This window comes from Tenrec ecaudatus, chromosome 10 (assembly GCF_050624435.1).
Source record: "Tenrec ecaudatus isolate mTenEca1 chromosome 10, mTenEca1.hap1, whole genome shotgun sequence".
NCBI classification, from domain to species: Eukaryota; Metazoa; Chordata; class Mammalia; order Afrosoricida; family Tenrecidae; genus Tenrec; species Tenrec ecaudatus.
This window is the reverse complement of record NC_134539.1, coordinates 70,069,195-70,085,370: the sequence shown is the minus strand read 5'-3', so window position 1 is coordinate 70,085,370 and position 16,176 is coordinate 70,069,195. Positions and strand designations below refer to the sequence as shown.

At 40.7% G+C, this 16,176-nt stretch overlaps 1 protein-coding gene across 1 annotated transcript in view; it reads left to right on the top strand.

The window, feature by feature from the left end:
- GDA (guanine deaminase) overlaps nt 1–15,834 on the top strand; it is a 102,322-nt gene extending 86,488 nt beyond the window's left edge. Inside the window, exons 11-14 of the mRNA XM_075559067.1 lie at nt 6,632–6,778; nt 9,075–9,205; nt 14,503–14,530; nt 15,764–15,834. Of these exons, the coding sequence (XP_075415182.1) occupies nt 6,632–6,778; nt 9,075–9,205; nt 14,503–14,530; nt 15,764–15,834 (377 nt within the window). The remainder of the gene's footprint in view (nt 1–6,631; nt 6,779–9,074; nt 9,206–14,502; nt 14,531–15,763) is intronic.
- The last annotated feature ends 342 nt before the right edge of the window (nt 15,835–16,176 follow it).

Below are 16,176 nucleotides of genomic sequence, written 5' to 3'. Positions count from 1 at the left end.
GACACTCACAGGGGCAGTTGACTCAATGGCAGGGGGGTTGTTTTCCCTCCCTTGGGAATTCTGTGCTTTCAATATCTGCCGAGTCAGAACCCCAGAGGGGACAGTTCTGCCCTGTCCTGTAGGGTTGCGATGAGTCAGAATCAACTTGATGTCAGGGAGTGTTTTGGGTTTTTTTAATTGAGTTTTGGCAACAAAAAGAAGTGTGAATGGCCCTTTAATGGAAGGCACCCCAATGAGACTTAAGACCACGTTATTACTGAGGGGACTTGTCTGCAGACATCCGTTGATTATGGAGACAGGTTTAAATACATTGTGTTTGAGTGAGTCCATCCATGTAGGAAATGTAACCCAGTAGCAATATTGCTTTACTGACCACCACACATAATAATTCATTGTTCTTGTAAAAGAGATGCACTAGATTAGAAATTCTCATCAGTTTTACATGAACCAGGGAAATCATAATTTTCAAAATTGTAATTTAAGCCATGAATTATGATGCTAATCCCTGGATACAGGCACAGGTATTAAGGCAGGAGGAGCTTTTGGCTTCTAACAAAAAAGTCAGAGGTTCTCATCCCTCTGCTGCTCTGTGGAAGAAAGATAAAACCGTCTATGTCCATAAAGATCACAGCCTTTGAAATCCTGTAGGCCGAGCCTGTTGTGAGTCATAACTGATGCAGGTTTGTTTTTTGGTTCCTAAAGCAGGTAAACAGTTAATTTACCTTCACCTTCACCAAAAAGGCTTTTAATGGGTTAGGGGAAAAAATGACGATTTTTGTTACATACCATAAACAGTTAAAGAAACACTTAGCAGGATGAAATGCAAAAATCAGGTAGATGATGCTTTTGAATTTTCTAGGATTTTGTTCTTATATGGTCTCTAGTTCCTGACTTTAGGTTGTACAGCTTTGGCTTAAAAGTAGGCAAAGCTTGACCTCTGAATTCTGTGTCGGCCTTTATCTATAAGACCTTGAGAAAATTGCATAAATTTTCTAAAGCTTCATTTCATAATTTTTATAACACCATCACCAGTAACAACTATAACAATATCTATGTTAAAAGCTTGTAAGAATTACAAGCTCATAAATTATAAGCTCATGTAATGCTCATAAATAAAGATGGCCTTAAAAAGAAAAGAGCAAGGTTGTGTGTTGACAAATGTTTGGGTAAATATGATAGAGTGACTTAATTCAGAAACGAAGCTCCAGGAATTGATGGAATACCAAGGGAAATGTTTCAACAAGCTGATGAAGCAGTGAAGCACTTACTTGTCTATGCAGGACATTTGGAAGACAGCTGCTTGATCAACTGACAGGAAGAGGTCCATATTTGTACCCATTCCAACGAAGGGGTGACCCAACAGAATACGCAAACTAGGGAACAATAAGTAACATTTTGTTGAAGATCATCCAACAATAGCAGTACATCGACATTGTAAACCAGTGGTTCTCAATCTCTGGGTCGCGACCCCTTTAGGCGTCGAACGACCCTTTCACATGGGGTCACCTAACACCATCAGAAAACACATATTTCTGATGATCATAGGAACCGAGACACCGCTCCTCTATCCATCTCCAGGCAGGTCCACCCACATGCAGATACGCCCACATACGAGTGAGTACCCAGCGTAAAGATTGTTACCCAAGCTATGCCATGCTTCAAGAAAAAATTTCATTTATTTGCAATTAGAAATAAATATTTCACAATATATAACATTGTTTTTGTGATGAATCACTATGCTTTAATGACATTCAATTTGTAACAAATGAAAATACATCCTGCATATCAGATATTTACATGATGATTTATAACAGTAGCAAAATGACAGTTATGAAGTGGCAACGAAAATAATGTTATGGTTGGGGTCACCACAACCTGAGGAACTCTATTAAAGGGTTATGGCATTAGGAAGGTTGAGAACCACTGCTCTAAACCTCTGGTTACTGCCAGTTTTTCCTTTCTCTTTCTGTCCGTGACAGCCGTTGCCTTTTAATCCTGCTTTTCCAGCATGTGTATTGTTGTATTTGATTCTCTATTTCACGAGGAAATTGATGTTCCCAGATATTCAATGACCTGGCAATGGCCAACAAGACAAGAAACTTCCAGTTCCATAATTTAAAAGAAGGCCTATACAATTTGAAACTTCATGATTTCTCTTTCCAATGTTCATAGTCTCTTTAAAAAAACAACCTTGAGCCCATTACTGCCAAGTTGATTTCTACTCAGTGACCCTGGGGCAGAGGAGACATGCCCAGAAGGTTCCCAAGGCTGTAATCCTTACAGAAGCAAATGGCTATGTTGGGTTTCTGGCATGGTTTGCCTCAGTTCTTGCTTCACAACAAGGCAGAAGCACTTTTGTAAATCCAAGTGACTTTCTGAGGGAAAGGAAAGTTTCAGGTATTACAGGCTCAAAAAGTACAAGTTTGTATGGGCACGGCTCGGGAGCTCATGGCTGAAGATGCCACTTCAGAAGAGCGGGGAAACCCACATGGAAAGAATATCCCAACAGGAGCACAAAACCACACATGTGGAACCAAGAGTCGAAATCCCCAAGGGCCAAGAGCAGGCCCTCGGTACATTCGGGAGGATGTGCACCAGAACAAGAGAAGAGATGGGCCAGTGGCCTGCCCACAGCCGGCTTTTCTCCCCACTGGATGGGGAGGCGTGGTTGAGGGTATTGGCCGACCTTATTGGCTGAGTCTCTAGGCACACCTGTGTGATGTCCTGTCGCTGGTGCCTAGCATTGTGCACCCAGGTGTACCTCCCACCTGGGCCTAGGTGACTTGCGTTTGAGCATGCTCAGTTCTGGATTTTCCCATCGGTGTCTGATTCGTGTGCCTGATTTCTTTCCAACCTGTGTATTGTGGCACGGACAGCTAATGTTCATGTACCACAGGCATTCAATGGAAACAACCCTCCCCCGCCCCCTTGTTCCCTAATCTAGCGACCTGTCTGCTACATCTTTTTCCCATGCGGTGACTGGTAGGCGACTGGTGGGCTGAAGCTACTAACTTTTCTGTTAACAGCCAAGTACTTAATCACTGTGCCACCAGGCTCCTTTTAGTATATGGTAAATGAAATTTTCCCAGGAATAAAGTACTCAAGAATTCCGCCTCATTATGGAGAAAGCCTTGCCCAGTACCACGGTGATGTAGTTAGTTTATTGTGCCAACCTGGCTCATAAACACATGTGGGGTTAATTGAAGGATGGAGGGATAAATGGCTCAGCGAGCCTCGCCTTTCTAGTTCTCGGGTCTTTTGCTCTCTGACGGTTGGACCAGGGTGCAGCTGCCTTAGCCAATTCCCTGCTTCAGCTGGCAAGGCTTACTTCCTGCAAGACATCCCCAAGGAAAAGCCATATGGATGTACCCCGATGCAGCCCTGGGTGGAGACTCCTGCCAGTGCTGAGATGCTTACATGTTCACTGATTCGGCTTTCCTCCTGCAGTTGGTGTCATTGCATATGTTTTGTGAGAAGGAGGAAAACTTTGTGGATTGGTGTCAGACTTAAGGGTTAATGTTGGACTTGTGGGTTTGGGCAGCACTGGTTTGGGATTTTTTTTTCTTTTGATGTGCATTTACCCTTTATATAAAACTCTTATACATGAGTTTCTGTGGATTTGTTTCTCTGAAGGACCCAGACTAACACACACAGGGATCAGGCAGTTCCTATCATCATGGACCCCTATAAGAAAGCTTGACTGCCATGCAAATGTTGTTGTTTTTGTTGTTGTCGAACTCATAGAGATTGTATGCACAAAAGAACAAAACCCTGCCCGCTTCTATCCCATCCTCACGAGTTTGTTATGCTTGAGCCCACGGTTGCAGCCACAGTGAATCCATCACACGAGGGTCTTCCTCTTTTTGGTTGACCCTTGTCCTTGGCCAAGCATGTTGTCCGTCCCTAGGGTCTGATTTATCCAAAGTACCTGACATAACGTCTGGCATCCTTATTTCTAAGGAGCATTCTGGCTGACTACTTCCAAGATCGAGTTGTTTGTTCTTTTGATAGTCGGTGGTCTTTTCAATATTCCTGGACAGCATCGTGACACAAATGTATGAATTCTTCTTTAGTCTTTCTTACTCAGTCGCTAACTTTCACATGCCTGCGAGGTGACAGGCCACCAGAGGAACTCAAACAATTCCCCGACTGGCTAAACACCTCAGTGTGTGAGGCCCAGGGTTCTTTATTTGACCAGCACACTGTTGTTGCCTTGATGTTTGTTTCATCATATAAAATTGGCAACTAGAAGAAGCTCAAAAGCAAAACGAAAACTCACACCATCAAGTTGATTCTGACTTAACAGTGACCCTAAAGGTTAGTCCTATAGGGCGCTATTGAATTTCCCTGTGAGTTCCTGAGACTGTAAATGTTGGTGGGAGTAGAAAGCCACACCTTACTCCCTTGGAATGACCGGTTGGTTTTGAACTGCTGACCTTGTTCTTAGAGGTCAACCTATTAAGCTATCAGAAGCTAGCATGATTGAATCAATAGCATAATAAGGCATATCTCAAAATAGTTTGAGTTGCAGGTAGTTATTTCCTTAGTCTTTCTTTATATAGGGTTATTTTATTAACTATTGAGGGAAATATTTTCTATAATTTTTCATAAATTCTACTATTTTAACCTTGTGTAATTATACCATCCTAACTGCATTGCATTGTTTTCTTTGTCCCCTTCCAGTCTTTCCCTGCAAATAAAAATTTAGATTTTACATGTCATATTGATATTATTATGCCTCATGGGCTTAACATTTTATTTATTATAGCAATAAAGAAGGACGTACCAGACAGAATAGTTTGAGCATGTTGTACATTAGCTATTTCCCTTGGTTTGATATTATATTAAAACTTAGGATTTGATGAACAATTAAGTGGTGGATCCGTGGTAGAATTCTCACCTTCCATTTCAGAGACCCAGGTTCAATCCCCTTCCAGGGCACCTCATTTGCAGTCCCTCTGCCTGTCCTTGGAAGCAGTGATGCTATGATGCTGAACAGGTTTCTATGGATCTCAGATAAAGATAAACTAGGAAGAAAAGTCTGGTGATGTCCCCAAAATCAACCACTGGAAATTTCTGTGGATCACAACCATCTTATCAGCAAGCATGCTGTTAACATAGGAGTAGGCAGTGCTTTTTTCGTTGTGTGTGGCATTGCTATGAGCTAAGAACAACTTGAGTGCAGCTAACAACAATAACTGTGTGTTCGTACAGCTGAAAACTTACGTAGAGGAAATAAAGCTTCTCAGGGAACTAGCTTATCATCTGATAAACAGTGCTCTGGCTTCCAAAAAAAACAAACAACCCCCCCCCCCCAAATAATCCATCTAGACAAGTTTATCCAAGGATGTGTAAGATGATTGAACATAAAATTGAACTGCAACCTAGAATTACTACTTATAATAGGCACTTGCATTTGATCTTTGCAATAGATATGGGTACTAACACTTATAAATGTCTACTTAGAAAATATAGAAGGATACTTTGAAATACGAAGTATATTTTATTAGCTATAGATAAACATTATTCTAATAAGACATGCTAACTTACTTGACATTTATTTATACAAACTCATTTAATAACTTCTACATTGTGCTTGCCAAAGGTGGTAGTATTTCAACTTAATTATGATTAGACATGCTATTTAAATCACCAAACATTTCATTCCTCATGTAATGATGCCAACCATCATCTAAAGCTCTCTACCTCAGCATTTATTATACTAATCTTCCAGAAGATAAACGCTCGTTCTAAAAGCTATTCCTGAAAAATTACCATAAAGAGGCGTATTTTTAATTTCCCATAAGTTCTCATCTGAATGTTAATAGCGTTGGATAGATTTTGTGTGTATGGAACAATGAGTTTATTTTAAGCCATTTATTACATGATCTAAATTATCGTTATGCAGTCATATTTGTGCAATTTCCACGAGTGTTCTACTAGAGGACAGTCTGAGATCAGAGTGTATTTTTCTCACTCTGTTTAACCTCTTGGGTATTGTAGTGGGTTGCACTACAGCCTCCAAAAGCTGTCTCAACCCAGAACTTCAGGAAGTGACCTTATGAGGGATGAAAGCGTTTGCGTGTGTATTTCAAATAAGACACGTGAGGTGAGATCATGCTGAACTAGGGTGCGGCATGGATCGATTGGTGGGTGTCCTTACAAGAGATGAAACAGGGAGACCCTGGAAAAACACAAGGAAGATGGCCGTGATGTAAAGATGGAGGCAGGGGCTGTGTGATGCCGCCACTGGTCAGGGAACACTCAGAGCCTCCAGAAGCTGGACGAGGCATGGAAGCATCCTCCCCTGGAGCTTTTGGGAAGGCTATAAATTTGAACTTTGGTAGCCTCTGTAAATTGGGATTTACAGAACTCAGAGACAGTAAAGTTCTGTTGTTTGGAGCCTCCAACTTTGTCGGAATGTGTTGCTGCAGCCCTATGAAACTCATCTAGGTCTGCTTTGGATACTAGTTACAGATTTTTTAAATTCCTTTAAATGTTGGTGTGCGTTGGAAGACAACATCTTTTTTTCTGTTTTTTTTTTTGGTAGGTCTAATTTTTAAAACGCACCTGATCTATCGACTATTCCCTTCATAAGGTTACTGTTCTGGCTTTCTCTCGTCCACCATAGATGTTGCCGGAGGTTACTCAGCTTCCATGCTGGACGCCATCAGAAGAGCGGTGATGGTTTCTAATGGCCTTTCAATTAATAAGATAAATGAGAAGAGCCTCACTCTCAAAGAAGTCTTCAGACTAGCTACTCTTGGAGGAAGTGAAGGTAATGACTAGTTGCTCTCCCAACCTTAGTCCCTGCGTAGGTTGTTCTCTGTCCCTGCATAGAAGGTGGTGACATACGCGGTGGTATCTGCATGCATTGCATAGTCCAGTTGCATCTCAGAAAGCATACCCAAAACATAGAAGTAAAGTCAGTGCACAGGCAAGCAGTGGTGACCTTCTTTCAACGAGTTCTGTCTTCAGCCGAGGTCAGATAGCTGTTTGTTACAGCACTGTCATATTGATCATTTTTCTAGGTAACTTTTTTATATTGGTCACATGCAAAAAGTTCTTTGAAAATAACCAGTATTCCTATATTGAGCAAAGTAACATGCTTTCTATTGGCTGGCGTGCTACTAATAATCTTAGTCCAAACAAGAACCAACACTTCCTGGAAGATTACCTGGAATGGGCACTATGCAACTTGCTTTATTTGCATTTTAAAAATGTCACAACCACTAATGAATCCCATCTTCCAAACAAGGAATCCAAGGCTTACATAACTGCCAACCCACAGTGCACCATAATTCGGATCTGGAAGATCTAAGACCAGATAGTAGCCTCTTACCTGCTGCTCTACACAGAAACATCTTCCCGTGTAATATGCCTGTCTACACAGGGCCTTTTGTGTATATGTTAAAGTGCACTACTTATCCAAGCCTCTTTAGAAGGAGAAAGATGTAAACATATAGTTGGTTGATATGCAAATATCATTCATCAGCTTTATGAGTTCTCCCATGTAATCATATTCATATCAACAAAATGGAATTCCCTATTGAATTGCTTTTGGTAAAGTAGAAGGCAAAGTCTTTTGAAAGTCTTTGCATGACATTCAGTCCCTCCCCACATAATTAGTAGAAGTCCCCTGGCTGTTTTTTACCATTTCCAATAATTTTTGCACTCCTGTATTGCTAGGAGGGTCCTTCAGCTAAAAAACAAAACACTTCCTCCCCACCCTTGAAAATAAGAGGGACGATTTAAATAATCTTTTATAAATAAGGAGGATTTCTAAGTCGGTGATCAAAGAACTGGAAAAAGATTTCTGGATATGTGTGCACAAAAAATATAAAGTATCAGATGTTGCCTAATGGGAATATATTAATCCATTATGTTTTGCATGTATATTCTGGACAGTGATAGAATACAGCAAACACATACAAACTGAAATAATGTTCCACTCAGTTGACATTCCTTTGAATGTGTCTTTCTAACATGTCACCTGAGCGAGCACCTTATTTAGACCACACTCCCTAAGGAATGTTGGCTTCAATGCCCTCCTTTTGACCAGGAAAGCCAAGCCCCATACTTTCTGAAACTAAATCATAGAATTAAATGATGCTCTTACCCAGTATCCAATATCAATAGAAGATAAATTCTAGCTAAGGGACAGACAGAATCGGTAGGTATTATTGACCTATGATCAGAAATGCTTTAAGGTTACAAACAAATTGGGCTGTTTTCTAAGAATTGGGATTATTAAATTGTACGATTTTTCACTTTGAAAAGTAGAATTATATTTTTATCACAAGAATTTAAACTGAGAAATTAATAATGAATCTTCCTGCATTATCAGATATGCAGGCAGATGATTCGTTATTTGAGACTCATTTCACTGCCATTAAAACAGATCTTCTAAACTATTTCAAAGAACAAAGAGAACAAGAGTAACCAAAAAAGGCAGGGAAAGGACTCAGAGCACAGGATGGAATCGGAGGGAAAGGGGTTTATATCAAGTGAATCATCCTGTGTCTCAACAAGACGGTCAATCTTTGAGTGGCTAGGGGACAAAGGGTAGATATAGACATAGTGCTACCATCAGAATTAGGACCATAGTAATGAAGGGAACTGTTTTTATACTCAGATTTTTCTCTTCCTGTCTTTGCAGGAGCTCTGGTGGTATAGTGGGTGTTATGTGTTGGACTGCTAACCACAGGGTTGGTGGTTCAAATATACTAGTTGCTCCACTGTCGACAGTTGAGGCTATCTATTCTTGTAAAAGATTTACCGCCTTGAAAACCATAGGGACAGGTCTATTCTGTCCTGTAAGGTGCGAAGAGTTGGGATCCACTCGATGACAGGGAGAGTTGTTTGTTTGTTTTTTTAATTTTGAGCCTTACTCAGCTTTTATAAGTAGAAATGTTCTATCCTTCTAGAATGAGAGAGCCTGCCTTCCTTCACTGTTAAGATATTTTTTTTCTTTCGAGTGTTAGGTTGCTTGACTCTGACCCTGAAACCTGGGGTGTTTGCAGAGTCTGGCACAACAAGATACTGACCATTTATTACGTTGTGCCATTCTGTAGCCCTGGGACTGGACAGTGAGATTGGAAACTTTGACGTGGGCAAGGAATTTGATGCACTGCTGATCAACCCCAAGGCATCCGACTCGCCCATTGACCTGTTCTATGGAGATTTTGCCAGTGATATGTCAGAGGTAAGTAAAAGAACCTTAATCAAAAGGCATTTATTCTATAAAATAGTCATGATAGCTTAGCCCCAGTAGAAAAAAATAAAAGCTGAAGCATTCTAATAGAAATCGGGAGAAACTTGGATGGGGTAAAGGTCTGTAAGCTATTATTACAACTTCATGACAGTAATTTTCAGAATAATGGTTTTAAGATATTGGTATTTTGAATTTATTTTCTCTAAGCAGCCACATTCCAGTGAGCACTTAAAGGCCCCTTACTCTGTACTAAGTAAGCTAAGTGTGGGATTAAGCACTTTTCTTAGATCATTTCATTTAAGCATCAGAACAATTCTATATAGGTACTGCTAACTTAGCTATTCTATATTTAGAAGGTCATTGAAATTTAGAAGAACTTAAGCAATTTACCAAAGGACTCCTGGCCAGTGTTTAAGTGGCAGAGTTTAGATTCAAACTGAGGACCTTCCTACCAGACACTTAGCCACTCTGTTTCATTAATTTTTCTCAATTTTATAAGAAATGAGTTTCAGTGCATTGTTTCCCTTATTAGAAAATGATTTTACATGAGTAAATAAGATAGTTCGTACTTTAATAACAATTATTTATCTAATAGTGTTTTCTTCCAAAGCACATATTACTATTTATACACTGATTCATTAATTTAAGGGCATGGCTGTGAACCAGAATCCGCTTAATACTGGTTGCCGTAAGTCAGAGGTTAAATTTATTTCCACCTTCTCACGTCTCCATTATTTCACTTCCTATTTCTCTGCTGGGTTCAGTAATAGGCTACAGTGCTCACAAAGAACGAGCAAGAATTCACACGCTATAATCACAGTTGTATGGGTAATTAGGATAGCAATCCAGAAATAACTGAATACAATTTGGGATGCAACTCAGGGGATACATCGGGAAGCTCGGGGTGCAGGGTATACTGACAGGGCCTGGAAGAATCAAAGAAGAGAGGAGATCTCTTCCTTCTTCAACCAGCACAGCTGAAGATTAGGCCCCCCTGCTACAGGTCTTCCTCAGAGTGATACTTGGGCAGCTCTTCCCTCTATCAGAATGACTCTGCTTTTGGGTTCTTACCGGGTTTTTATAAGCTAGCTGTGCTGTGGCTGTCAGATGCTGTCGAATCAGCTCCAACCCATAGTGACCATACAGCAGACCCTACAAACATTGCCTGATCCTGCGCTGTCCTCACAGCTGTGAAGTTTGTGCCCATTGTTGCCGCCACTGTGTTAGTCCAACGAATTGAAGATCTTCCTTTCTTTTCCCACTGGCCCTTTACTAAGCATGATGTCCTTTTCCGTGATAGCGTCCAACGTACACAAGGCAAAGTCTCACCGTCCTTTGAAAGAGCTCTCTGGCTGAAGATCTTCCAAGACAAATGTTTGTCCTTCTGACAGTCGTCCTTTCGGCATTCGTTGACAGCCTCCTAATTCCATTCACCACTTCTTCTCTGGTCTTCTTTACTCCTTTGCCCAACTTTCACATGCATATGATGCAACTGAAAACAGCGCATCTTGGGGTCAGGTCCGTTTAATCCCCAAAGTGACAGCTTTGCTCTCTTCCACTGGACATAATCTGGTGTGGCATATGCACTCAATACAACACATCATTCGTTTTTCTTCTGCTTCCATGAACGTAGTTCCAAAGGAATATCAAATCCTTCATAAGTTTTCTCCATTTACACGATTGTTGTGTATCGGTCCAACTGTGAAGAATTTGGTTTTCATTACGTTGCATTGTGATCCACACTGAGACTGATCTTCCTCAGTAGTCCCTTCAAGCCCTCTTGACTTTCAGCAAGTAAGGTCGTGCCATCTGTGTGTCGCAGGTTGTTAATGAGCCTTTCTCTAATCCTGAGACCGCATTCTTCTTCATGGATTCCAGCTTCTTGGAATATTTGCTCAGCATGCAGATTAAGTATGGTGAAAGCATACAACCCTGATGTGGGCCTATCTTTCTTGATTTTCAACCATGCAGTGCCCGCTCGTTCTGTTTGAGTGACTGCCTCCCATTTCTCTGTGTTATCCAGAGTTTGTGAGTATCTACACAGTTGAATGCCTTTACATAGTAAATAAAACATAAGTGAACATTTTTCTGATATTTTCTACTTTCAGCCAAGATCCCACTGATAACAATGATAATCTTCGTTCTATGCCCTTTTCTGAATGCTGCTCGAATTTCTGGTTGCTCTTTGTCCATGTGTTACTGCAATCATCTTCAGCAAGTTTTTACTTGCTTGTGAGTGATATTGTTTAATAATTTCCACATTCTACTGGACCATGTTGTTCTTGACGTTGTTTAATGGACACTTCCAATCTATTTCCATCTTCAATCTGTTGCCCTCTTCCAAATTTCTTGGCATAGATGAGTAAGTGCTTCATCAATTTGTTAAAACATTTTAATTGATATTTTGTCCATTTCTGAAGCCTTGTTTTTCACTAATGCCTTCAGTGTAACTTGGGTGTTTTTTTTTTCTCTAATACCATCAGTTCTTGAGCATATGTTATCTCTTGGAATTACTGAATGTCAAACTGTTCTTTTTGGTTCAATAATTCTTTGTGTTTTGTGTTCAATTACTCTTTGTATTTCCCCTCCTCCTCCTCCTCTTTCCCCTCCTCCCCCATGTCCATCTCCATTCAGTGTTTGCCCATTGAATCCTTCAATATTGAAACTTGAGGCTTGGATTTTTCTTTCAGTGTTTCAGTTTAATATATGCTGTGGATAGTCTTGTTTTAGCTTTCTAATACCGGGTCTTTGCACATTTCACTATAATGCTTTGCTTTGTTTTTCCTACCTGCTCTTTGAAAATTTCTGTTCAGCTCTTTAATTGATAATGTCTTCCATTGTTTAGCTACTCTCTATTCAAGAGCATGTTTCAGAGTCTCTTCTGATATCCACTTTGATTTTTTCTTTTTAAATGACCACTTGCTTTGTTAACGGAAGATGTTATTAATGTCACACCACTGCTCTTCAGGTCTTCTGTCATGAGTGTTCAATGTGCTGAAGCTGTTGTTGAGATAGTCTTTAAATGCAGGTGAGATATACTCATGGTCATATTTTGACTCTAGTGAACTTGTTTTCATATTCTGCAACTTGAACCTAAACTTAGGTATAAACAATTGATGATCTTTTCCACAGTTGGGCGCTGGCGTTGCTTTGCCTGCTGCTGCTGATGTTTATAATGATGATATTTACCTGCTCCATCACCTCTTCCCATAGATGTAGTCAGTTTGATTCCCATGTAGTTCATCTGGTCAGGTCCATGTGTATATTTGCCATTTATGTTGTTGAAAAAAGAGATTTGTAATGTTGGAAAATTTTATGATGCATCTCTTTTAGATCACCGAAGCCCTCTTTTCTTTCTTTTTTGTTTCAATTTTCACATTCCAATTATCAGTAATGATCAATGCATCTTGATTGCATGTTTGATCAGTTATACTGCAAAAGCTGGTTAAAATCTTCAATTTCTCCATCACTAGCTTTGGCAGTTGGTGTGCAGATTTGAGTTATATTTACATTTACTATAGACATATAGATATTATCCTATCAGAGACAGCACTCTACCACAAGATAGATCTTGGAATATTCTTTTCAACAATGAATGTGATACCATTCATTTCTCATGAATATGCAACTTCAGGCATAGTAAGCCACATGATTACTGACTCAAAATGACCAATACTAGGCTACTTCCGCTCTAATACCAGGGCTATTTCAGTTCCCTAATGCCCCTGGTATCTATTTTTATGCATTCTACTTCATTGCTGATGACTTCTAATTTGCCTAGATTCATACCTGGTACATTCCACATCCTGATTATCAATGGATGCTGGCAGAAAGTTCTTTTCGTTTTGAGTTGTGCCCCATCAGCAAATGAAGGTCCCAAAAGCTTGACTCCATCTATGGCATTAATGAGACTCTGCTTTTGAGTAGGCAGCTCTTTGCCAGTCATATTTTGAATGCCTCCTAACAGAGGTGCGCAAATGCTGGCGCTCTATAAGATGATGTTCTGCTTCTATTCAGTTTTCAGGGGAGAATCCCTCAGAAGTGGACAGCCCATTCCTTCTTCCTAGTCTGTTCATGGTCTAGAAGCTCTATTGAAACCTGTTTACCTCAGTGACCGTGCTGCACTTTGAAATACCAGTAACCATAGTTTCCAGCATCATAACAACACACAAGCCATCACAGTATGATAAACTAACAGATGAGCGATACAGCTAGCCGAGTATGCATATTTAATTAAAAGGCAGTCTTCCCATGAGTATAAAGGTTAGGTTTGGTCTCTGCCCTCCACCCCACCCCCATCAAGGTCCTGTAAATGTTGATTGCCAGATGGGCCTCATGAACCAGGATCCAAAGGCAAAATTGAAGGGGAAAGTCAATGTGATCATAAATATAACCGTGATAATAAACAAAATAAAACAAAAACACCCAAACCTACCGCTTTTGTGTTGAATGCAACTCATAGTGGCCCTGTCGGACAGAGTAGAACTGCCCCCATACAATTGCTCAGGCTATTGATGAGGAGCCCTCATGGGGTAGTAGGTTACATGGTGAGCTGAAAACTACCAGGTCAGCAGTTCAAAACCACCAGCAGCTCCATGGAAGAAAGATGAGGCTTTCTATTTCCACAAAAATTTCCCGTCTCAGAAACTCACAGGGGCAGCTCTAGTCTATCCTCTGGGATCACTCACGATGACTCAGAATTTACTTGATGGTGGTGAGGTTGAGCTGCTTCATCTTTAAGAAGGCCGAGGGCCCCATCTTCTGCCCAGTAGCTGGGGGGTTTCAACAACTGACCTTTGCTCAGCAGTGTGGTACTTCAACACCAAGGTCCTTAGAATGCGGTGTGAGTTTATCTGAATTTAGTAGCATTTGTGGTTTTCATATAATTTACTTTGTTATTCCTTAAAAATAAATGTCTTAACTTAATAGCACTTATCCATTCATTTTTCTTGAATCACACACTGGTCAGAATTTTTAAATTATTTTATCACGTTAACTTCTTAAATCTGGGTAAAACTTTCTTGTGGAGGCATCAAGGTTATGTACCGAGATCCTCTATTCTTCTTATTATTATTATTTTCATTTTTCCAAGATCTTCTAGTCAATGAGTAAGCATTTGTCAGCAGTCAATAGTGGTTGGCAGCTACAAACCCTTCCTTACTATAGAACGAATAGAGGTAGATTTTGTGACGGGAAACTCAATGGCTATATCCTGCCTTTGCCAACTGTCTGAATTTGCTTTTCTCAGCTCCCAATGTTTTCTTTCTTATTTTTGTTTTCCATTTTAGGCTGTTATCCAGAAGTTCCTGTATCTAGGTAAGTAGTTGCATGTCTCTATGCTAAATAAAACCTTTCTCTCTCTCTCTCTCTCTCTCTCTCTCTCTCTCTCTCTCTCTCTCTCTCTCTCCTCTCCTCTCCTCTCCTCTCCTCTCCTCTCCTCTCCTCTCCTCTCCTCTCCTCTCCTCTCCTCTCCTCTCCTCTCCTCTCCTCTCCTCTCCTCTCTCTCTCTCTCTCTCTCTCTCTCTCTCTCTCTCTCTCTCTCTCTCTCTCTCTCTCTCTCTCTCTCTCTTTGTATTACAGTATCATATGGTAAGCTCTAGGCATGATCACTTGCTCTTACTCATGGTTTTTTAAGGTTCTTCATTATTAAGCCCATTTGAGGGGTGCTATTTAAAAGGCACTCTTTGAAATGTACATGTCCCTCTAGGACATGAAGCCATAAATCCTACACTGAAAAATAGTAGGCCAGTGTGTGTTCCATCCTCTCTACTCCCCACCTTCCACCCTAGGCTGCACTATTAGTGTGCCGTAGAGTCCTGTCACACAGCCTTTTAGCCACTGTGGATTCCCTTCTGCTCACTGAGGGCGAGGAGCGATAACTAGTGCCGAAGACTGTGCTCTGCTTCCATGCAATGAGCTCAGAGCCCCAGGTCAACTTGTGATGGGCAATGCCTGTGATGTGGGGAGGTCGAGTCCTGCAACCCATTCATCTAATGCTGGGGATGAGTCTCCAGTTTCAAGTTAAACTACAACCAGTTGCTATCAAGTAGATTCCCATTCATGGTGACCTGTAAGTTTTCAGAGTACAGCTGCGCCCGTAGTGTACTTAACTCTGTGACAGATCTTTTGGAAGTGGATCTCCAGACCTTTCTTCCCAGGCACCTCTTGGTGGACACAGTCATCAGCCTTTGAGGAACAGTTTGCACCATGCAGGAATCACCCAGTCTCTGGATTAAGTACTCCTCACAGCTCAGGACAGAAATACAAACCAGCTGGAGAACAATGGAGGGTTGGCTGCTTCCACCTTACTGCAGAATTCAAAACCTCACGTTAAGTTGGATGCAGCATTTGCTTATGGTCATGCACCTCATGCACCTCTATCCAGATGTCAATAATCTAATGGAGAGGGGATGGGTAGAGAGCTTTTTGTATTTTTTGTATTAGAAGTGTTTTCCTTTCATTTGAAATCACTTATGTTTGCTAGTGGCAATATAGATCATTCTTGACGCATAAGCATGTTATGTAAGATTCCTTGCTTTTTTCTTGCAGGAGACGATCGAAATATTGAGGAGGTTTATGTGGGCGGAAAGCAAGTGGTCCCATTCTCAAGCTCTGTGTAAGGCGCTGGGGCATCTACAAATGTGCTCCTGGGATGACGTGGCTTTGATCTCCCATCTATCCAGGCGGAGTTAGAAAGTCAAAAACAGTACCTTGTTCTTGGGATGACTCTCTATTTCTGTGTCTAGGTATACGCTTGGCAAATCCTAAGAAGGAAGTTGCACTGGGTTGGGAAGCTTTCGTAATTTCATGAAAATTCTTCCGTCTTGAGCTGTTCATAGTTACTTTAAGCTCAAGCATAAAGGAAATGTTTTTGCTGGTGGTGTTCTTATTATGAGACAAGTAAAATCTATTTCATATTTTGAAATGAAGATAAGAGATATTCCTATAAGGTTAAATATTTT